This window comes from Cottoperca gobio, chromosome 16 (assembly GCF_900634415.1).
Source record: "Cottoperca gobio chromosome 16, fCotGob3.1, whole genome shotgun sequence".
Taxonomy (NCBI): Eukaryota; Metazoa; Chordata; class Actinopteri; order Perciformes; family Bovichtidae; genus Cottoperca; species Cottoperca gobio.
Window position 1 is genome coordinate 6627884 of NC_041370.1, and position 22334 is coordinate 6650217.

Genomic DNA, 22334 nt, shown 5'->3' on the forward strand with positions numbered 1-22334 from the left:
GAAAGTTACATTGTTTTTTTTCAGTATTTTAATATGAAATAAATAGCTGCTATTTTTAACTCCAAGTAGCCTACAGCCATGGGCAGGTTATGAGATAAGAGCCCCCCCCCCCTTGTCTTATTTTCATCCTTTTTATCCTGGATTGGTGTTTTGCATTTGCATGAATCAAACACAAGTAGAAAATCTTTACATTTCTGTGATATCTGGTCTCTCTTCCAGCACGTGGTGGTTTCTGAAAGAGATTAAATCATCACATAAAATCACTGTTGCCATAACAACGGCTCTCTCCTCCTCCTCTTCTTCTTACTCCATCCCTCTGCAGCATCACACCCTCTCTCCTCCTCCTGCATGCACCTCCCTCCCCCAGCCTTCACCCATCCCAAAGACTGATTAGCGCGGCATCCTTCCACTGACACACCACATCTGGAGATTACTGATTTAGTTTTTTTGTGTGTGTATTTCTCTCCCGCTTTTTCTTCATTTTGACGTCACCCTCAACCCCTCCAGGAGGAATATGCGGGTCTTTAAAACACATTTCCCACCGTGCATCTCTTCTTGGAGGAAATAAGAGGAAGAAGTAGGAGATTTTTAAATCTTTTTTTGTCTTCTTTCTGTGTCGTGCCCTGATCCCAAAATCTCTCCGATGGTCCCCGGTGAGACAGCGGAGCGACTTCCAGCATCTGACTCTCTGACGCGGGATGGAAACCGTCCACCTCTGACTCATCATCAACAAGACGAAACGTTTCAAGGATATCAGTGAGGGAGGAAAAGCGCAGGATTAGTTTTTCAAAAGGGGATTTTTGATAAAGAGGTGACAGGTAAAGAGGACGCTGCGTTTGGCTGTGATGCGTTTATGGGATTAACATAAAGAAAGAGGACAGACAGGACTTTGTATCATATTCACGGCAAGACTAGTTGATTATAGTTTCTTGTATCACAGTACAGTAACACAGTAACTCCATACTATTACTCCACAGCCACAGCGATTAAATGCACAAAAGAATATCGCACTTTATTTTAGCCTCCAAAGACGCACAGATGGGCGAGTAGCGGTGTAAATAACCTTCCGTAAGATGTTCAATGCATGCCTTTCAACCCGCCTTCAGACTAAAGGCATGTGCTGGTGAACCATCTGAGCAGCAGAGCCACCTGTGCTGTTGTATTCAAGCCTGTGAGCGCCGTGCAGAGCCAGCAGCTATACAAACACATGGCACAACTGACAAACAGCGGATGATTTCACGTGAATAAGTCAGAAGTAAACAAACTCTGCCCTAGATCGCTGCCTGGAGCTTTACCTAAAGAGATATGTAGTTGTGAAGCTGCAATTTGGAATGTAGAAAGAAAGCAATAGCACTGATATGAGGCAATAACAATAGATTGATAAAAAAAGGTTATTACTGTAATTGGAAACAAGCGAGAGGATACTTCACACTGCTTCCATTTGCCATTTCACTTAGACTGTGCATCTATCAGGCACCGACCCTCCTTTCTGCCCAGGTCATATGTGCAGCATGAGGGCAAAGTGCAGCTGAAGGTTTCCTGTCAACATTTTTGACATTTTAACACAACTTTGATATGCACTATTACTTTTTAACTCTCCGTTGCACGACTCTCTCTCACACGGCATCTTCCATTTTCAACACAAATTTGTCAGCGTCGTCCCTACGATATCAGTCGTCTAGTAGCTTTCATGGTCAATCGCTGACAGTGCCATTTACCAAGCAGTCTGTGTGTCCCCGTACTGCCAGTATTTGGTGTCTCATTGTGGAGCTAAACAGGCCTAAGGGTGTGCCGCCATTATATATAAATAGTTGAACAAAAGGCCTTTTGGTGCTGACAAGAGGCCGTAACCTGAAACTCAGAGTGATTCCTCCCTCTGGTAACTCTACACCCTCACACACTGTGAGGCTGGACAAACTCTTCAGCAAAAAAAAACAAGAGCGATTTAGATCCCGAGACGGTGAAGAGACGAAGCAGTAGGGCACACACCTTCCACACTGCTGCTGTTAGGTTTTCAGGTGCCTAAGAAGACCAGATCAGCAAGAAGACCCACCCTTGTATGAGCTGAAAAAAATAAAAAAGGAGGAGAAGAAGAAGACACCCAGGCGCACCACACCCAGAGTCCCAACAGCCTCCGGAAAGAGTCTCCTCCTCTCACCTCTCAGACTTTTAATCCTAGTCAGGACATTTTAGAGGTTTTCACCAACAAACTGGAATATCTGCTGTTTAGATCTGTCTTGTATCTCCTATTCTGAAGTGTGAGTGTGTGTGTGTGTGCGTGTGCGTGTGCGTGTGAGTGTGAGTGGTGTGTTTTGACACCGTTGAGAGCCACCACCAGTCTTCTTTCTCCTGTCAGGATGTCCGAGCTGCTGCTGCTGCCTCTGGCCCTCCTGGCGCTTCAAGGTGAGTGGGCAGCGTTTGCCTTGCCCCCCCACCCCTCACCCCTCAACCCCTCACCCCCTCACCCCCTCACCCATCACCCTTCCCATTCACTGACTGTTCAGTTTGTTACTGTTGAGGTGTTTCCTGTTGTCTGATGTCTGATGTTGCTCTCTTTACTGCTGACTGCTGTTTGTTGGAAATGTTTTGGGAATTTTCTCGAGTGTGTGTGTGTGTGTGTGTGTGTGTGTGTGTGTGTGTGTGTGTGTGTGTGTGTGTGTCGGTGTGTGTGTGTCGGTGTGTTTATGGATGTGTGTGTCGGTGTGTTCAGGTGTTTCATCATTGAGTTGGATTGCTAAAAGCCCAGCTGTGAGTGTTTTTTTGTATTTTTTGAGTAATGAGTTGAGGCCATGTGGCGGTGTTACACACGCACGCACGCACGCACACACACACACACACACACACACACACACACATACACACACACACAGCAAAAGTGTAGAACAATGTAGATTAATCCTGTGTGTTACGTTGGGGTATAGTGTTCATAGTGTTCCTATGATGTGTGTGTCTAATGTGTGTGTTTTTGTTCACAGCTTAAAGCTGCAGCTAATAATTATTTTCATTATGCATTAATATCACGATGTCTTTCTCGAATAATCAACACATTTACATTTAGTTGAAAGAATGATGTAAGTGATTTCCTGTTATATAAGCTGCACTCTGCAGCTGGTGTGTTTCACTAAGGTCAAGTCTTGACTGCATGTGCAACTAAAGAACTAGCATCATAAAAGAGAAAACGCGTGCCTTCAACCTCTCCACTCCTCCTGCTGGTATCTGTAACATTTGAGATATCACGACTCAATTTCCCACCTTCACAACAAGCCATTTACCACCATTTATTACTTTACAGCACAAAAAACCAAAAATAGCCCGAGCTTCATAATCCATCACAACGGTCAGTCTCCTGACACCCTCAGCAGGAGAAGCAACGCTGCAAGGGAATAATCTTTAACAAGCCTATGTTAGGAAATGTGTGACACGCAGCCATGTCACTTTATTTATGGCATTTATTTAAAAACATAAATATGATGTAGATATGAGTAAATGGGTTACAATCACAGAACAACTGTTTTTTCCTTTAAATGCTTTTTTTTGTACGTACCCATCCCAAGTTAAATTAAATATATCTATATCTATATGTTCCTCGAAAAATGTCAGACGTTTTTTAGTTGCCATGTTTCATTACAGATGATCTAATTTTAAGCACTGAGATTTAAAATTGAGCACAAAAAGAAAGCAATGCATTAAAAGAGAGATTTGCTGAGCACTCACCACTGTCAGCCAGCTGCTCTTTGTCTCGCACTCCGTCACTGACAACAATGCTACAAACCACACATGCATGCACAAGCTAACACAGCTTCATATTCTCAAGATATAGAATACATGTAGTGATGTTGTTATTCCTTTGCATGAAGTGGAAGTTCCTCCAGGATTTCAAGTTGAAACAAGCAGGCAGAGCTGCAGAAAGTGGCGCTAGGAAGCAGACAGTGAGCGGAGAAGTGAAGCTTGGCAAGAAGAGTTTGGTTGAGGAGTCGGCGGGTTAGTTAAGGGCTGAAGTGAGCGAGCACATCTGGAACCGGACGCAGTGAGGATGAGGATATACGACAAGACAGGACATTGCATGGAATCTCCTGAAACAAGGGAAAAGAAACAGATTGAGGGCGATGAAAACAACAAGTGCTTCTGCATGTGCTAAAAAAAGAGATGGACGTTTTTGGCAGTGGATCTACGAGGAAAGAAAACATATAGAACAGATAAATATTAACGAGGATGATGACACAAGCTCCCCCTCTACGATCTATCACACTAAGCTCCATCTGACTTTAGTTTGGTGCTGGCTGCAGAGGGTAAACACAATCAGAGAAAGAAGAAAAAGGAGAAATAAAGGGACAGCAGACTCAGATATCACCTGTAGCTCACCCGAATACAGTGCACTTTATTTTTTGTGATGCTCAAAGTGCCAAAAAACTTCTTTCTTCTACAAATGTAACAAAACAATCATTCACAAGCCAGTCAGCCAGACCAGAGGCCCATAAAACCTAATGTGTCCTATGGCAACCTTAAGTAATGCATGCGGGAGACTCTTCTGCAGCACAGAGCCATTAAGTCTGCAAATGGCTCGAGCACGAACTTATGGTGAAAGCCGAGCCATTTGGATTCACGTCGATTCCATCGCTCCACTCCAACCACTGCATCAAATCACATCATGGAGAAGCTCGCCATCATTTTAAGTGGAATAGAACGTAAACTAATTACAAGTACTCGAGCGATGCACTGCAGCAAGTTCTTGAAAAAGCTATTAAATCTGAGTCATGATCTGTACTTTTGATTGAGGAATATTTTGGAAAAGAGTTTCGATGCTGTTTGTATTTTTTCTTGCTTAAACTCGGAAAAAAAGACACAAGAAAGAAGGATTTTTGTTTTTGTTTTAAAGCTTTTTTGCAGATTTTTCAAACATTTCAAAATAAATAGTTTATAGCCCATCAAAATGTAATGTAACATAATCCGCTGTACAAGCCTGTTCTAGAAAACATGCAATAGCTGCTACAACACAGTGTATAAGATGTCTGGATCCATATTGATGGCATCATACAAACAGCAGGAAACAAGGAACTGATTGATGCACTCCATCACAGCAGCCTTGCAGCCTGAACAAAAACATTCCCTTGTACCCATCCAGCTGTGTGGAGGGGGGGGGGGGGACAGAATGACAGGATGACCTTCCATACAGCCACACAAGGGCAGAGAACAACAAATGCATATTATGAATCAGGGCATGCAGATGATTTTATGTATGTTTGGAGAGACACCTGTCTTGACAAATAGGAAGTAAAAGATATCAAGGATTGAAGTCGCAAAATGTCTTGAGCCTTAAACTGGTACTAGTCCAGTCTAGTTTAGTATAGTATAGTAGTATACTATAGCACAGGGCATTTAAGAGTCTTTCAGCTCATCATTTTGGTTTTACAACCTGCAACTTTGTTGTTTTGGTTCAGCCTAACCTCTCCATCAAACACTGTACACTACCCGCCCAACAGGCAGACACACCTGAGACTAGCTGGTGAACATAGTCGGACATTTAGCAGCTAAAGAGCAAAATATATCCCCCTGGAGTTGGTAGAGCATTGGACTCACATTCATCACGTGGCCAGACACACTAATGTTGCTCCCTCTCTGCAGGATGTGTAAACAGACAATAGATCGCTAACACAATAATAGTGAAACCTATGCAATCCTTAGTCTGTTGTAAAGTTCTGCCACTTAACAGCCTAAATGACTGATTCATGCATCTTTAATGCATCTCTTCACAGTTTTGTAATCCCAATTGAAAGAATAATAACTTTAATAAAGGCTGCATCCCATTTAGGGTTTCTTGTTCCACACACAGTTACAGGTGTAACTAACATTAATGGGGTCTCGCTCCATTCAGGTGTGTTAGTGAGGCAGCATGTACAACACCCGGAGCCCAGAACTGGAGTCAATATGTCTTCTTATAAAAAAGCTTTGTAGAGACCGCTGTGGGACAAGAAATGCTTTGAGTGTCAGCAACAAGTTGAATAATTAATGTGTTTCATTCTTCAAAACAGATTCCGATCTGGCGTTGAACACGCAGTACTAAGAGCCTTTGTGCATAAATTGCAGAGAACAGAGCTCACAACAGATTTAGGTGGTTTTATGTCTCTTAAACAATAAATAAACGTCATATCTAGGACACAGATATTCGCTCATTTGTAATAATATTTAAGAGTTTAAGAGTTGCTTTTGAACCAATGGAGCAGCTGTTTAAAAAACAATCATATAAAGACAAGAAGAAAGCAGGCAGGGATCCCTCGGGCTTGTCACTGATGAATCAGCGAGCCATCGATATGACACCAGCTATACGACAATGACAGCTTTGTAGAGTGAAATGAAAGAGACGCCTTTAAAGATTTGCTTGAATGGTCAACTTGTTCCAGTAGAAAGTCTGTTGCCTGGTCGGTGTCAAGGGAAATGCCATGGATGCTTGGCTTTTCTCTAGAGTCTAGGTTATGTATGACTACAGTATATGCGTGTGTTTATTTCTGTGCCATGGAAACAGATGTTGTCCCTCATCTCTTTTGCTGTCGTTTATCCAATTTTACTTTCTCCTTCTCTTATGGCTAGTTCAGCAAATAATCTTGATCCCTTTTGTATCTCCTTTAGCTCCCAGCAACATGCAAAGATAGCTAACCTCAGTGGGCGGATGGTCTTTTGTGCAGCTAAAGCTATTAGTCAGTTTTTTTTTTGCTTTGTAGCCCTCAGGGGTATACAGCAAATGATAGGAGGGATTAAGCTTCCAGCCCCCCTGTCAGTGAAAAAAAAACTCCTAATCTGCATTTTCTGGAATATCCGTTGCCTAATCCTGAACCTCGGTCCAGAGATTACGCAATGGATTTGCACTTTTGACGCTCTGTGTGTGTGTCCTGCTGCTATTGGTGAGAATTGTTGCCGAGGGTGGCTCTGACTCTGTTGAGTCTGCACTTTGGATGTGCAGTTCTTGTTGTCTTCTTGCATCTTTGTCTCTCTCTCTCTCTCTCTCTCTCTCTCTCTCTCTCTCTCTCTCTCTCTCGCCGTGTCTTCTCGCTGTCTTCTTAATTTGCTGTCTCAGCTTCAAACAGTCAGCAGCATACCTGCTCACCTTGCACAATCTCACCTCTCGCCGCGTCACCAACCTCCCTCAGGATTACTTCCTCGCGCTATCTGTGTGTGCTGCTGTTCCTGCTAGATTTGAATCTGTCTCTGTTTGTGTACATTCTTTCCGTCCCGTACCCAAAGTGCTCTCTTCTGTCTTCCGACATCCTCTTAATTTATGTTCCTGCTGTCAGTCAAACGTGTGCTTTGTTGTCGTTGTAATGTGTCTCTTCTGTCTGTGTTCCAGGTCTCACCTCCTTTTCTCAGAGCCATCTCAAACCCTCCTGTGTTTATCTGCATGGGATGTATTGCTCTTGTGTCTGTTTGGTCTCTTCCTGCCAGTCCTTTCTACACAGTACAAGCTGATGTGATAAAAAATCTCTCACAGACTTGAGTCAAAATATCACGTATTAATGTTTAACCAAAGATTTGCACAAACTCATTTCCAAATGCTTCCCTGTGAGACTGTACAGGCGGAATTAGGTGATGAATGACTTTCATTGACCTCTATTAGCAGCCAAGGATTAGCGGCGGCGCTGACAGCTGGTGCAGTTTACCGCAGGCTGTCATTAACACAAACAATCAAGTCACGTTTGGAGCAGACAAGAAAGCTAATTAGAGCGGAGATTAAAGAGAACAATATAAAGCAAAATGTTATATCTTTGTGTGAATACATACACAATACAAGCAGTTCAGGAGAAGTATCTGCTGTTTGCCTCAGGTCTGTTTGCTGTAATCTAGAGATCCTCAGCAGACCCATGGAACAGAAAACCCGAAAACCCAAGAACCCGGCCTTAACCAAACCCTGTTTTGTAGGTTCAGACATTTAAGTTATTGTGATGTGTCTGTGGTCTGTGTAAAGTCATATCGTTCCATCGGTGATTACAACATTGAACTCATTAAAGTAATTGCAGAGATCTGAAACACAAGCACCCGGACATGTAGACAGTGATTCTCCACCCTGAGGTGCACACCAGGCGGTACCTCTGCAGTTGCCTTGATTGAATTGCAAACTCCAAGCTGTGATAGGACAAATGTCAGCATGGCCAAACGTACTGAAGACAAAAATACCCCGCCTTGTGTATTTAAGCCTCCTATAAGACATTTGAATTTTGGAACTACTGATCAAAACCACTTTAGAATGACAGTATCAGTAAAGGTATATCAGTAATAATGATTGAAATCAATAAAGTTCAGGCTCGGGTTTGGTCGTTCTCGGGTCCAGCTGGGTTCGGGTCTGTTTGTTTTTAAATGCACGGGTCCATCTCTTGTTTAAATATGGTAGCAATGGGTCCATTTAAGTTTTGCTTTATATTTTCGGGCCTGTGAAGTCTTAAATTATGTTCTTAACTTTCTCTCCTTCCCTTTTCCCTCTTCCCTCCCTCTGCAGTGCATCAGTCGGCTTTAGGCCTCTTCCCTCCATCTTCCCCACCCCCCCCATGCTTCTGCAGAAATGGCTGTTACTAGTGAAGCTAAATTTCTCTCTAAGTCCCCCTTCTGGATTCCTCCCCTACATGTTTCTGTGCAGTGCGCTGGCATTTCTATTTGTGTTATTCTTTTAAAAGTCTGACTTTGGAGCTGTAATATTTGTATCCCAGGGAGTAAGACCTTTGTTTTAATATATCTGTGTATATGAGGCCATGGACGATGTGCAGCCTCTGTGAATCTCAAACAAACTTTTAATGATTTCAGTTCATCTGATCAGCGTTGTGTTTCCTCCCCGCCCCCCCCCCCCCCCCCCCCCATCTTGCGATTCGAAACAAACGCATCCCAAGAGGTCAAAGTTGACAATAGTACAAGATCATTGGTTGAGAGCCATGCTGAGGCCTCAGCGGAAACTGCAAGGTGCAGTGTGAGAAAGAAACATTTGGAGTTACAGGTTTGTAACTCGTGGCCGATGAGAAGTGTCATGATGATGATGGCATATATAGACTCATGCTTCTATATATGTATTTAGCTCATTCAACAATTGACAGAATGCAAGAAACTAGTACCGTACACTGCAACCTCTTTATTTCCCCTCAGTTTCACAGATTTAAAAACGCTTAAATGTAAATTACAAAAAAAAAGAAATCTAATTCACAACAATCAATATACTGAAATGATGGGTGGAAGTAAAAGAAATGCAAGAAAGAAATCTATGCCAGATACAAAAGGAAAAAAACATGCATGCATTGGGAATCGGGAGCAAGCACGCACAAATACAAGAGTTACAGTAGCTAACAATGTTTTACTGTTTAGACAGTTACAATTCCTGAGATACTGGAAAACACCAGGGAGCCGCACGTGTATCAACCTCTCCATCCAGTCAGGGGTTCATGAAAAGAGGATGATGGCCACTCACGGCTCACCCCTCTACCTTGTCACCTGCAAATAGACAAAGAGCAATAAAGTGATACAGGAGGTTTCTAACTGTGTGTTCTTCATCCTTTTCACTATGTAGCGTCTCTGTGCAGAGGAGCCTGCGTGGAGGTGGACTCGAACACAGAAGCCGTGGCAAACGAAGGCTTCAAACTGGGCTGCATCTCCTGTAAGATGAGGGGCGAGGTTCCCGCCATGGCCTTCGTCAACTGGTGGTTCAAGGCTTCAAATGAGGACAACTTCACCCATGTGAGTGTTTGTATGGTAAATACAGCAGCCGGTGAGCCTAGCTTAGCACAAAGTTGACCGTTTCACCGTTAAATGAACGTCCATGACATTAAATGCAGCCAGTTTTCTGCCTGATGTAATAAGTTATAATGTGTCCTGATAAAGCAAGACATAAAATCAGCACAAAGCCCCAAATATATCCATCATACTGGGAAACGGCTGCAATGCTATAACTTGAGAAAGAAAGCCGAGCCTTGCATTCTTCACTATAGACTTTTTGCCCCATGTGTTGACTGGAAGAAAGCACTTTTGATGAATTAAGCAGCCCTCCCCAGGCGAAGCAAAGAGGCCATTATGGTGTACTCTATTCATATAGCCGGATAGATCCCATTAGCCTTCAGCTGCCATTTAGAATCCGTGCCCACTAATTCACCAGGAAGTGCAGAGGTGAGGTCGTAGCTGCAGCTCGGTCGATACAGAAAAACAGCAGCAGTGGTGATGAGAGAGAGCCCGGCTGTCTGTGTGCTCAAGAATGACAGGAAAACTGACATGCAAACTTAACACTTATGTATGAATATTCAGTCTTTAACACAGAACATCAGTTTGTGTTACACCTACTAACAGGAGAACACAGAAGCTTTCTGTTGTATTTATTCACACGTGTAAATAAATATGTCTACAAGCCAAAGATTATTAGTCAGAGGATCGTGGTTTGGGTTCAAATAAGTACGTTACGTATGTGATGTAGAACCTGACGTAGATTAGCTCTGTAATTTAGGGCGCAATGGCATTACATGACATAAACGGAAATTGTAATTCCATGATCTTTCGTAATAAGCTGCTTGCACGGATGACCTCGACAGCCGTTTTTTTTTTTTATATCTATTTGTGACTCGTTTTTTTTTTTTACAAGATTTACATCCTTATTAGGAACCACAGACGGGTTATTTTATGCGATGACAGTAACAAAAATGTATAACATATCGCTGGCTTTATCCTTTATAGAAATATATGCATGTTTCAAGTATCTGAAAGTTAATTTTCACTGCTTAGGCCTAGTGTAATTAACTGTCTCTGCATGTAGGAGGGGGAAAACACATTCATCCGCCTCAACACTTGCAACAATGCAAAGCTAACATGATTTGTTTTAAATTGATTACAACAGGCAGAAACACCAGTATGGTCTTCCAATAGTTGTATTTCTGAAAACCTTGTTATCACTTTGCTGACCGTCTCTATTCTGCTTCGTCTCCCTTTCATAGAAAACCTATTGTGTAATTCTCTTCCAGTTATTCAGATATAAAAATCAAACGGCTGACATCTTCGACTCACGCTTCTACGATCGTCTGCATTGGAATGGCAGCAAAAAAACCAATGACCTGCAGGACGGCTCCATCTACATCCAGAACGTGTCCTTCAATGACAGGGGAACCTATAAGTGCATATTCAACCGAACCCTTAAGTATCCCAGATACAACTATCAAATCACTCCCAACAAGACTATCACCATGAACGTGGTGCCGAAACGTAAGGACAGAGAGGAGCGATGTTGTGCTGTATGTTTGAGCAGGGAAGAGATTAACACTGATTTACACCGTTTTAAATTAAGTCTCACCGATGAACCCACTGCACACTACCTGCTCTGCACCAAACAACAGACAAAGTTAGCAACTATCTGAACATAATGGAGCATTTAGCAGCTTAAGCTTATTTTCCACAGATGGTAGAACAAAACAGCTGCAAAGAAAGTGAATGTCAGACTTCCATTCGCCACGTGGACAGAAACACAAGACCAAATGAATAAAACTGACTGTGTTCCCAGCGAGTTCACCATATCAACTCTATAACGGGATATTATGTCCAACTTTGTGCTGCCGAAGCACTTTATTATGCAGGTTTAAAGAATAATTCAACTTCATTGAAGTTCCCCATACATGGACGGAGCATTTGGTTTTATATTTTTGTTTCACGGCATCTAACAGGAAGCTGTTTTTAGCCCTCTGTACGCGACGACTCGCTGGCGAACACAGTGGAGCATTTCACTGATAAGTTGGTGGAGACCAAAAACATTGGCATGTGAATACTAGACTAAGGACCACGTTGGCCATATTAACTTAAAAGTTTAATATAATGAGAATATGTTGTGTTTATTTGTGTGCTTAAATTAGCACAGCTAAAATGTTCAGTACTTGAATCAGACAGATGAACTCGTGGATATACATCTGTAACCTGTCGAGGTTTCACAGCAGGACTCTAAGTAGAGCTGCTGAGATTCATAGATTCATTGTTAACTATTAAATGAATCACCTACTTATTTGATAATTGATTAATTAGAGTTGTTTTTTAATAAAACAATGTCAAAGTAGTTTGATTCCAGCTTCTTAAATGTGAATATGTTCTGGTTTCCTCCTCTCTGACCTTGAGTTGTGGACAAAACAAGACATTTCAGGACGTCATCTTGGAAAACACTGATCAACATTTTATACACTAAACAACTAGTTGATTAATCGAGACAATTATCGACAGATCGATTGACAGTAAATATAATGGTTCCTTGCAGCTCGTCACTGAATCCCTTGTGGACTACAGATTAACTGTATCTGCAGCAGGATCCAGGAAGTGATTTATGACTCAAATAGTAAAAATGTAAAGTATGGCCTCGACAGCTCTCTGGTAAGATTGAATCTAACCCTGTTGCTATATGCACACAGATACAACATGTCTTTCCTTATCTCCTCTCTAGTCACCAGGGGATTGGCATCCATCTTGTCAGAGGTGATGATGTATGTCACCATCATCGGGCTGCAGGTGTGGCTCGTGATTGAGATGATTTACTGCTACAGGAAGATTGCAGCGGCAGGAGAGGAAGCGCTAAGAGAGAGCGCGTGAGTCCCCACAGGCGCACACGCACACACACGTCCTCTATTTATATGGGAGGTCGGCCATGCGTATGAAACGACCTCCCACCGACCGCTTCCACCTTAGTTTCTTCTTTCAGACAGCATGGACACAATTTTGGTTTCAATCTTCTCTTTTCACAATAAAATGTTCCTCACTGTACTGATATCTTGTTCGGATTCCCTGACCTTGACTTCCTGTTTCTCTCTTTCCTTCAGGGCGGAGTATTTAGCTATAGCATCGGAAAGTAAAGATAATTGTGCAGGTGTACAAGTGGCAGAATAACACCGGTAAGTCTGGATTCTTACTAAACTTCATGTCTGAATTCAGTTTCTTCTTGTGATTTGCATTGTTGTATTGTCACCACCACTAGGGGAGAACTGGGTTGAAAGCATCCCTCCAACACTTGTTATGTTATTACATTTCTTGGAATATATGTTCTTGTGTACTGAATATTGTATTCATATAATAATGAAGATTGTAGCAAACAGAAAGAGGACAGCCTTATTTAGTGGACGGTGGAACAGTGTGTCCTGTGTTGTTCCTCTATGTCTTTTATCATTGACTCTCAAATAAAAACAATATGTTGACATTTTATTCAGATTAGATAGAGTTTTGTACTCAAAGTTGAAGTGTCACTACATTTTACTTTTGTCTTTTAAATTATTATTATTTTTTGTTTGTTTTACTTCAGGTCGAGGATCATTCCAGATGGCTTCCTTGAGGAACCTCACATTCCCACGTTCAGGCCTCAGTCTCCTCTGACCGTCGCTTACATCCCGCCATCCTCTACACACGATGGAAAGATTCAACCACAGAGACGAGACAGATTTTAATAGAAAGGTTTTTTTTCCAAGTGACTTCCTGCAAGAGTATGGAAAAGGACTGAAGTGTCTGGTGTTTGGGGGACAGGAGGGCTGCATCAGGTGGGGGTCCGACGGGACAGAGAGAGAGAGAGAGGGTTGAACCGTATATACTGTAGGTGTATATGCACAGATGATCAAATATTAAAGGCCTATATTGTATATCAACTAACTGCATGCTTATTTTTTAATAAGATTTATCATATTTCACTTCACACGATAGTTTATAAAACTTTGACGGTGTCGGTGTTTCTTCAGCTTTGGTGCACATATTACATTTTTTTTAATGATAAATCAACGTTTCAATAGCAACAAATATATTAAATACTCGTAAATTTGGCTGCAAAACGCCCGTAGAAAGTAGGCCTACAGCGGAAACGGCATATCAGCAGAGTTCACACAACAGGCCAAAGTCTAAACTTTAAGGACACTTATCAAAGTTTTTATCAGCCTGAAACCAATGTCCACAGTCCAAACCCCGTCTGACAACACATCCAACCTATTTGTTTTTTTATTTCAGACATTTTAACATATTTGAACTATGAAGTGAAGTGTTATTTCTATTGAATGAGAATTCTTCTGCTACATGTTTAGCTCGTCTCTGGAGGTTGTTTGATTAAAATGATTAGTTTTCTCAGAGTTTTGATTTACCAGCTTTCAAACAGAGGAACATGCAGTCATTAGACAATGTCATATTTCTAATGTTGTATATTGGACTGGGGAAGCAACTGAGATGAAGTGCTGTTTTATCTTAACTCAGAAAGCACAGTGATGTTTTACTGCGTCCCTGAGAGCTCATGACGACAAATCAGCGGTACGGTTACAAAGTGTTGATTTTTGTGCAACAACGATCTAAAGCTACATTTCTGTGGAATTCCCTTTGAATGAAAGTCTCGTTAGCAGACGACCAGGCTGTTTACACTGGCTGTGACCTGCAAAATGCTTACTGCCGTGGTGCGGAGGAGAAATGAAAATGGTCCATGAAGTCACACATTTAATGCACCAGATCAATTTGTAGCTTTGAGCTGAATTTGTCTACAGTGGAAACTTCCCACTGATGTGTAATTTGACACAAATGGCTTAGTGTTTTTGTAGAAACTTAAGAGCTTGGCAATTAGATATCTATATCTATATCTATATATATATATATATATATATATATATATATATATATATATATATATATATATGTATCTATAGGTCTAACTGCCGTGGACAAACGCTCCACAGAACTTGTCAAGTGTGCCTCGCAGGGTGAAGCCAGTGGAAACCAAAAATGGAAGAGGACAGAGGTGAAGCCTCGTTACAAATCTTTAGTGTTTGCTTCTCTTTCCAGACGGCCAGTTATTGACTGTCGGCGAACACTAGATGGCAGCTAAACACTGCTGTTCAGCACGTTTACAGTCTGTTCAGCACGTTTACAGTCTGTGCAGCACGTTTACTGTGCAGCACGTTTACTGTGCAACACGTTTACTGTGCAGCACTGTGTAGCACGTTTACCGTGCAACACGTTTACTGTGCAGCACGTTTACTGTGCAACACGTTTACTGTGCAGCACTGTGCAGCACGTTTACTGTGCATCTCTTTTGTATCAAAACTGAGTTTGATACAACTTGAGATACTGATGGAAGGAGAACAGTACCGACACAGAATGTCCAATAAGATGCAAACAAACAAAAACAAGTGATATCTCCTCCATTCAATGTTTCAATGTTACACACTGCTCCCCACATTGTCTACTTTGTGTCCACATGTACAAATAAAACTGCAGTTTTCACGTTATGTGTAGACGTGGAAATGTTGCTTGCCACAATGAAATCAAGTAATGCGCAGATTCTTTTGTTTGTTTGTTGAGAAAGTCGGCCATGTCTCAGAATTAAATGATAAATGTGTACTTTCAGGTTAGTTAGTTTCCATGCACAAAAAAAGTCTTCTATTAAACTATACATTCATTAACACCAGCGAGTATACGTTTATACATAACGCATGTTAATCGGACATGTGACCTGTACCTCAGCTGGTTAATGGTCATTAAGTATTAAACAATATATTGTAACTTGTGCTGGAGGATCAGATGGAGGATTTCACTGTATGCGATAGAGAGTGTGGATCAGTCAGGGCGTGGCTCACATCCTCTAGTCACTCAGGAAATGATGTCCAGACAGCGAAAGGAATTTGTTTTGCATTTTTCTAAATATAATTCCCCAGTATGACGGTTTGATGTTACAAAGCCTCAAATATGTGTCAGGATTTACTTATTTTCTCGATTTCATATCATTGTAAGTTTGGTTTTCGGACTGTCGGGCACAAAGAGTCATTTGACGATGTAACATTGGGCTGTGGGAACTTGCGATTGACATTTTACACACTAAGCATTTAGGACAAAGTCACTTATCGATAAAGCAAACAAATTGGAAGTTGAAGCTCTAGAAAAAAGTGTGGCACTTACCTTTTCTGGCTCATAATGTAATGCAGCAGTAATATTTTGGGGCTTTAGGATATTGTGATGATGGACCGTTTTGTTAATTATTCAAAGACCTACTTCGGACCAAATAACAGACGCATAAATCAAAAGCAAAAATCACAGTTTACACAATCCACTGCAGAATTTGACCCCAATCTTTTTGAAGGTAAAGACACCGACTCATGTTGCATGTTTTAGAACTTTTCATTTCTCTCCATGGTGCGGTGTACAATCACATCTTTACAGTACATTATCAACCCCGCAACTCATCCGTCTCTCTCTCCCTTAATCTACCCCAAAAAAACCCTTCCCCCCCCCCCCCCCTCCCTCAATAAATATTACACCATTTTGTTATCTGCTGATGGCCATGCACAGCGTGGCCCACATGCTTCTGTAGCCGTCATTTTCAGTGAAACAGAGAGAGCGGGTGATTGGGGGGGGACGAGCACATAGAGGAAAGAGAAGAAGAGTGGGGTTGAGTGGTGAAGAAGAAGAAGAAGAAGAAGAAGAAGAAGAAGAAGAAGAAGAAGAAGAAGAAGAAGAAGAAGAAGAAGAAGAAGAAGAAGAAGAAGAAGAAGAAGAAGAAGAAGAAGAAGAAGAAGAAGAAGAAGAAGAAGAAGTAGTGAGATGTTTTCATGTTTGAAAATAAACGACAAAAATAATAAAGATAGAAAATGTAACTGAATAAAAAGAGAAGACAAATGAGTCAAATTAAATTTACAAACACACAAAAAAACAATACTGCAAAACAGATTCCCTTTTTTTCTTCTTTCTGGTTGGTCCTTTTGTTTAGAAACGTCCGGCCCCGTGGGACAACGAAGTAGCCGACCTGCTCTGGTATTTGATCAAGTCTAAGTTTAAGCTCCGGCTCTGTGATACAAAGAGTGAGCAACCAAAACATGAAGGAGAAATCTCAACAAAAACAAACTAAAAGAACGCTAATATGAAACTGTAACATCTGAAACACTGAGGACTCCTCATGAACACACACGCACACATCTGTCAAGTCAAACTCTTCTTTGCTTGTTGTTTTTCACTGCCTCTACACACATTCACACACAATGCATCATTATTATTATTATTATATACTACTTTGTTTGAAACATTCAAAAAGTACTAGCATCACTATTGTCATTATTGCTGTGACCAGTAATCATTCTCGTGTAGCTCCTCTTGGTCCGCACTGCAACAGCATATCAGAGCACAAAATACCCAAATGACTTCTTAAGAGCAGGACAGGACTTCAGAACAAAAGTCATCGGTAATAATAAATACTGTAACAGTCCAGTGAGACGCAACTTGCTGTCCTAACGAACGACCCAACGCACTGATTCTGAAAAAAAGTTAAAACCCCGAAAAGACTGGGAGGAGTGGGATGGTGTTTGAGATTAATCTTCAGATGTGTTATTTACATCTAAAAAGGTGAAAACTAAAGTGTCTGCTGATGAAAGGTTCCTCTGACGGCCTTTGATGGGGGCTCAACTCGGACACGGAGGAACAAATCTCCATGTCGTGAGCTCCCGTGCTCTTTCTGTCCACACAGCAGGTGGTGTGTCCCTCTTTTTGTTTTCAGCAGGCGTTCACTGGAGAGGCAAAGGTATGTCACTGTTCCCAGAACTAGGAGGCGGAGCTCCCACTTTCTAGAATCCCTGATCCCTGTGAAATGTTGCATGTCAGAAGAGGAACTCTGTGATAGTCATAAAATGAGAGAGGGGGGGGGGGAATTTAAAGTTATTCTGAAACGTGGTTGGCCATTTGAAATGTCTCTAAGAGTCTTGAGGAGTGGATGGTCTGAGTCGGCCCACCAGTGGCCTGTTTCCATTCACTACATACAGGTGACTGGCAGCTGCAGGTGAATTATTGCTGTGGTCCTGACGGCTTCCAGTCCGAACGAGTTCACTGAAGTTGATACTGGTTGAGGCTGAAGGCGAACGTCGCCATTTTAAGTCAGTCAGGCGAGGAGAGTTGTGGGTAATGTAGTCTCCCCCCCTGCGTGTCCCACTCCTGGTTATTTGATTTGGAAGTGACGGAAAGAGCAAACTGTGCGCTGATCCAAGTTGACCAGTCCCGCTCTTTTCTACTCTACTAGTCCGCCAGGGTGTGTTCAGAGATGGGAGACAGTCAGGGGGGGGGCTCAGGCCTCAGTCAGGGACTCTGTTGGGGTATCATCAGGGGGATCCTGCTGCACCTCTGGGACCACGATGCCCCGGTGGAGCTTTTCTAAAGACTGCTTCATCTGGGAGATAAACATAGATCGGGTGATGTGGGGGGGGGGGGGGAGAGATCAGGTGAGATATACTATTTGAAGTACCATGCGCACAGAATGTCCTTTAGAAATGAACTTGCTATTGCCGTGCACTGGATTACATAATGCAGCGACGATCCAGCACATTATAAGCACAAGCGGTTTGTGTGGAGATGAGCTCTCATGCTGACTGGTCCCTGCAGAAGTCAAATAAACACACACAAAACACACACCTGGTCAAGAAGCGTGACAGAGGACTGCAGGATCTGCTGCCACTTGCTGAGCTGAGCCTGGTGAAACTGCCTCTGAAGCTGCAAGACCTCAGCCCACTCTCCTGCCGTCTGAGGCAACTGGACTGAGGAGAGGAGAGGAGAAAAAAGGAGGGTGGGAGAAAAGGGTGGAGGAGGGAAAAGGGAGCGGAAGAGGTAAGGAGAGGAAACAAGATAAGTGCAGAGTCATTAGAATTTCTATAGGCGTAGTCAGCAGTGTAGTCATGTTCTGCAACCTGAAATAACAGTTTTTCTTGTCCACTAGGGGGCAGTAGAAACAAGCAGTAAACTAAACGCTGACTTTCTTTTTTATTTTGTTCATAAGACGAACATGTTAGCAAACAGTTGTCTTTTAAAACATCCAGCAGATACGCAGCAAACATTAGTATTCATATGAAGTTCTCTCGGCCGGATGAATTTAAGTTCAATATTCACTCCTTTAGCTCTGTTCTGGTTTCTACCAACTCCTGAGGTAAATATCTGGCTCTTTAGTTGCTGAATGCTCCACTATGTTCACAAGCTAGTTGCTACTTTGTCCGTCTGCTGTTTGGAGCTGAGCGGGTAGTGTACAGTGTTTTATTTATTTATAGCTTTCTCCTGAAAACAGCTGCCTGATGCCACCAAGAATATTACTCTGAGGAGAACAGCGAGTGACCTAAAATAGTTCACTGCGGGGCGTAAAAACCAAAACACTTGAGCTGAAGACGTAAAAATGCCAAACTCTATACGCTGGAGGCCCACGCACGCCAATTACCAACCCAACCAGAGGAGTCTATATTTGTATGGAAAACAGTGCGGTGTGTTTACCTGTCAGCAACAGAATAGGAGTGCCATGTCTCCAGTGTATGGGCTGCTCTTTCCAGAGCGTACAGCTTGTAGAAGAGCAGCATGTTGAGAGCCACCAGCACCACCAGACTGACGGGACACAGAGAAGACACTTACTCAGAAACATGCTTCAACAGATCACTAAGAGAAAAACATTAAGACATCAACAGTACAATGCCAATACTGCGGCCACAAAATGAGCAGACAACAAGTATTTCAGTGTTCAAGAATTCAATTACAACGCAGCACTTATTCACGACACAGGAAAAATCCACCCCGACACATATGTCAGTGTTTGCACTCCTCTGCAGAATTTTATGCCGGTCTTGTGTTTTGTGTTTCCTGTTTGCAACTGCTCAAATGTACATGTCATGTCGCAATATTTCCAGTTTAAAACTACTATCTCGACTCAACAATCGCACATTACTGACACGGATAACTATTTACTTTCATAGACCAGAAGACCTGTCGAACACTAATCTAGTTTTTCTTTGCAGGTTGTTGAAAGTCATTCTGTAGCTAACGCTCAACTAAAACTGCTGGTCCATGAATCATGTAGAGGAGAAGTGGGTGGACCGAAACAGCAACACTTTTACATCATAGTGATCATTCAAACCCAACCTGTTTGGTTCAGTTCATACAAACGTTTGCTGGCTAGTGCTGCTTGTTTTGGGCGGGTGTGAAAGCTGTCAATCAAACTCTGGTGCACAGCGGCTTAAAAAACGTTTTCAAGTAGGTTCGTTTGTTTGGGGTTTGAACGGATCAACCGCAGTATTTTATGCGATAAATGTGTGATTTTAGTTGGAATTTAAAAGTTAAAATATTATTAAATCTATCGATGTACCATGTAACACAGAGCGTGGGGATGTTCCCTGATCGAACAGAGGTGTGTTGAGCTCGTGTCCTACGATGTTCATTTTGGCAATTCCTCATTTAATATTAAGTGAAATGTAGTGAAGGCACGGCAACGATATCTCTCCGAAATACTATGGTTTTCGTCCTAGGACACAGGAGAAGATGAATAAAAACATAAGATCCTCTCAAGGGCTTCATGACCTGCTGTCAGTCATCAAAGGAAACAATGTTTAATCTCGTTCTTATTCCGGAACAAATGAACCGAACTACAGGTATGAAGGAGACTTAAAGAATGTCCGAGTGGCACACACACACACACACACACACACACACACACACACACACACACACACACACACACACACACACGGAGTTGGTGTGTGTTGTTAGTGAACTACAGCAAACGCCTGTCGAACCTTTAAGATGTTCGTGACTTAAAGATCCCTCCAGTTTGAGTCAAATTTGTTTGAAAGAATTAGAGACAAAAAAGTTGCTTCATGCGCAAGTCCAGTGAACCGCAACCGTATCAAAAGGGTGGATTTTTCCTCATTTACATATAGTCCTTATTTATGCAGCCAGTGGTATAAAGATTAAAGCCTCATACGAACCTGATACAGATCCTATTCACAAGAAGTATCGCAGAAAGGAAGGGAAAAGAAGAGAAACAGCAAGAAAGGCATTGTGAGGCTGTTAGTATGCAGAAGATCGACATCCAACGCGTCTGAATGACGGAGCATTCAGACGTGGATAGAACCAAGACAGCAGAAAGCCAACATCGTCAAAATGACACAATCAAACCAGGGATTTGATCAAGTAGGAACTCCTGAAAATCCACTATATTATACAATATAGGAAAGGACATACTGTATTTCCTGTATGAGGAGAACCACATGCAAAGACACACACACACACACACATGCTTTGTGTAAACTGTACTCGGAAAGTCCCTTTCTAATATAACTTTATCTCCATTTAGAAACGCTCACTCAAAGTAAGTCATTGTGTGCGAGAGGACCAGCGACACAAGATTCATATAATCAGTGAGCAGTAAAAACACAAAACATGCTCGAAACGGCCTCGAGTTAAAACAGCCAGAGAGGAAGCCCAGGATTCAGAAAGGCCGCCGCTATTCATGGCCTCAGTACACACAGTGCACACAGTGCACACAGTACACACAGTACACACACTTGAACTTACATGAAGCTGACGATGAGGAGGATGGTGGATATACTGTTGGGTCCTCCACCACGTGAACGCTCTCCCAGCTTCAAATACTGAGCACCTGAAAAAAGAGAAATAAATAACAAGAAAAGGTTTTTTAGTGATCAATGTGTTGTAAAGTGATAAGTAAATTAAATACACTTTGCTTCCACGTCCCAAAAGGCTAAAACGGCAACAAAGCATTCCAGTTTCTTTTGTGAATTTTTGAAAGTTTTTGTCTGAATTAGTTTCTATATTTCTTGACATCTCATCTTCATACAGCTTTATTTCTAAAGAGTAAAATTCAAGCACTTTCAAGGTATCTTAACCAAAAATATCCAGACTCTCAAAGCCGTTATCATCACCTCTAAAAGAATAAGTGACTAAAGCAACTTGATTTATTATCCAATAGATTTGAAATAACGCTCCACCACTTATCCTCTGATGAAGACACAGTAATGTTTTAAAGGCTGCAAATCGATCAGTGTGCTCGAGTTCCTTTTCCCCCTCATGGACGACTAATGTTTCCGTAGTGCAGAATGTGAAACAGAACCACCAGGCGGCAGTATTGCACAGAAGACGGACTCAATGACTTTTTGCTTGAGCGCATGAGCTTCAATGTTAGTGGCGAGGATTAATATTCCCAGCACTGACCCAAAGCTTTGCAACAACTGTCTCCTGCACGGACTTACTGGCTTCTCTCCGGTCTCTGTCCTCTCCCACTCCTCTGACCCCTCGGTCTCCGCTGCCCATGCCTCCTCCCTCCCTCTCTCTCTCCTTGTCGCCCTGCCGTCGAGAGCATGTGCGTTTGCGGCGGCGCAGGGCCGGCGGAGTCTTGGCAGCGTCTGCGCCCAGTGCGTCGCCCGTGGTCACTACGGAAACCTCAGTCTGCAGTAGCGTCTCTAGCTTGCTCACCTCGCTCTCTGCAAAAGTCATTAAATGGAGGAATTAAAATACACAGGAATCAGAACACATTGTGAGGAAAGAAGAACCAAATGAGAATCAAAACTTAAGTACAAAGTGATGGCACATTG

At 42.3% G+C, this 22334-nt stretch overlaps 2 protein-coding genes across 6 annotated transcripts in view; one reads left to right on the top strand and one right to left on the bottom strand.

Moving 5' to 3' along the window:
* The first annotated feature begins 359 nt into the window (after positions 1-359).
* scn1ba (sodium channel, voltage-gated, type I, beta a) lies at positions 360-14081 on the top strand. Of its 2 annotated transcripts, XM_029451086.1 has the most exons (7): positions 360-818; positions 2357-2403; positions 9536-9702; positions 10971-11208; positions 12425-12566; positions 12798-12869; positions 13274-14081. In XM_029451086.1, the coding sequence occupies exons 2-6, from the start codon at positions 2358-2360 to the stop codon at positions 12862-12864; spliced, it is 660 nt and encodes a 219-aa protein (XP_029306946.1). In that variant the 5' UTR covers positions 360-818; position 2357; the 3' UTR covers positions 12865-12869; positions 13274-14081. The 2 variants fall into 2 exon arrangements, with proteins under 2 accessions (XP_029306946.1, XP_029306945.1); XM_029451085.1 differs by having other exon boundaries at positions 360-2403.
* A 2474-nt stretch (positions 14082-16555) lies between these two features.
* Positions 16556-22334, bottom strand: part of gramd1a (GRAM domain containing 1A) — a 28998-nt gene continuing 23219 nt past the window's right edge. For 3 of the 4 annotated variants that reach the window (XM_029450829.1, XM_029450827.1, XM_029450830.1), the window contains 6 exons: positions 21993-22223; positions 21298-21382; positions 20709-20720; positions 19228-19335; positions 18385-18506; positions 16556-18142 (listed from right to left, as the gene is read on the bottom strand). In XM_029450829.1, coding sequence (XP_029306689.1) covers positions 18473-18506; positions 19228-19335; positions 20709-20720; positions 21298-21382; positions 21993-22223 — 470 coding nt within the window. In that variant the 3' untranslated portion in view covers positions 16556-18142; positions 18385-18472. The remainder of the gene's footprint in view (positions 18143-18384; positions 18507-19227; positions 19336-20708; positions 20721-21297; positions 21383-21992; positions 22224-22334) is intronic. The other variant, XM_029450828.1, reaches the window with a different exon arrangement.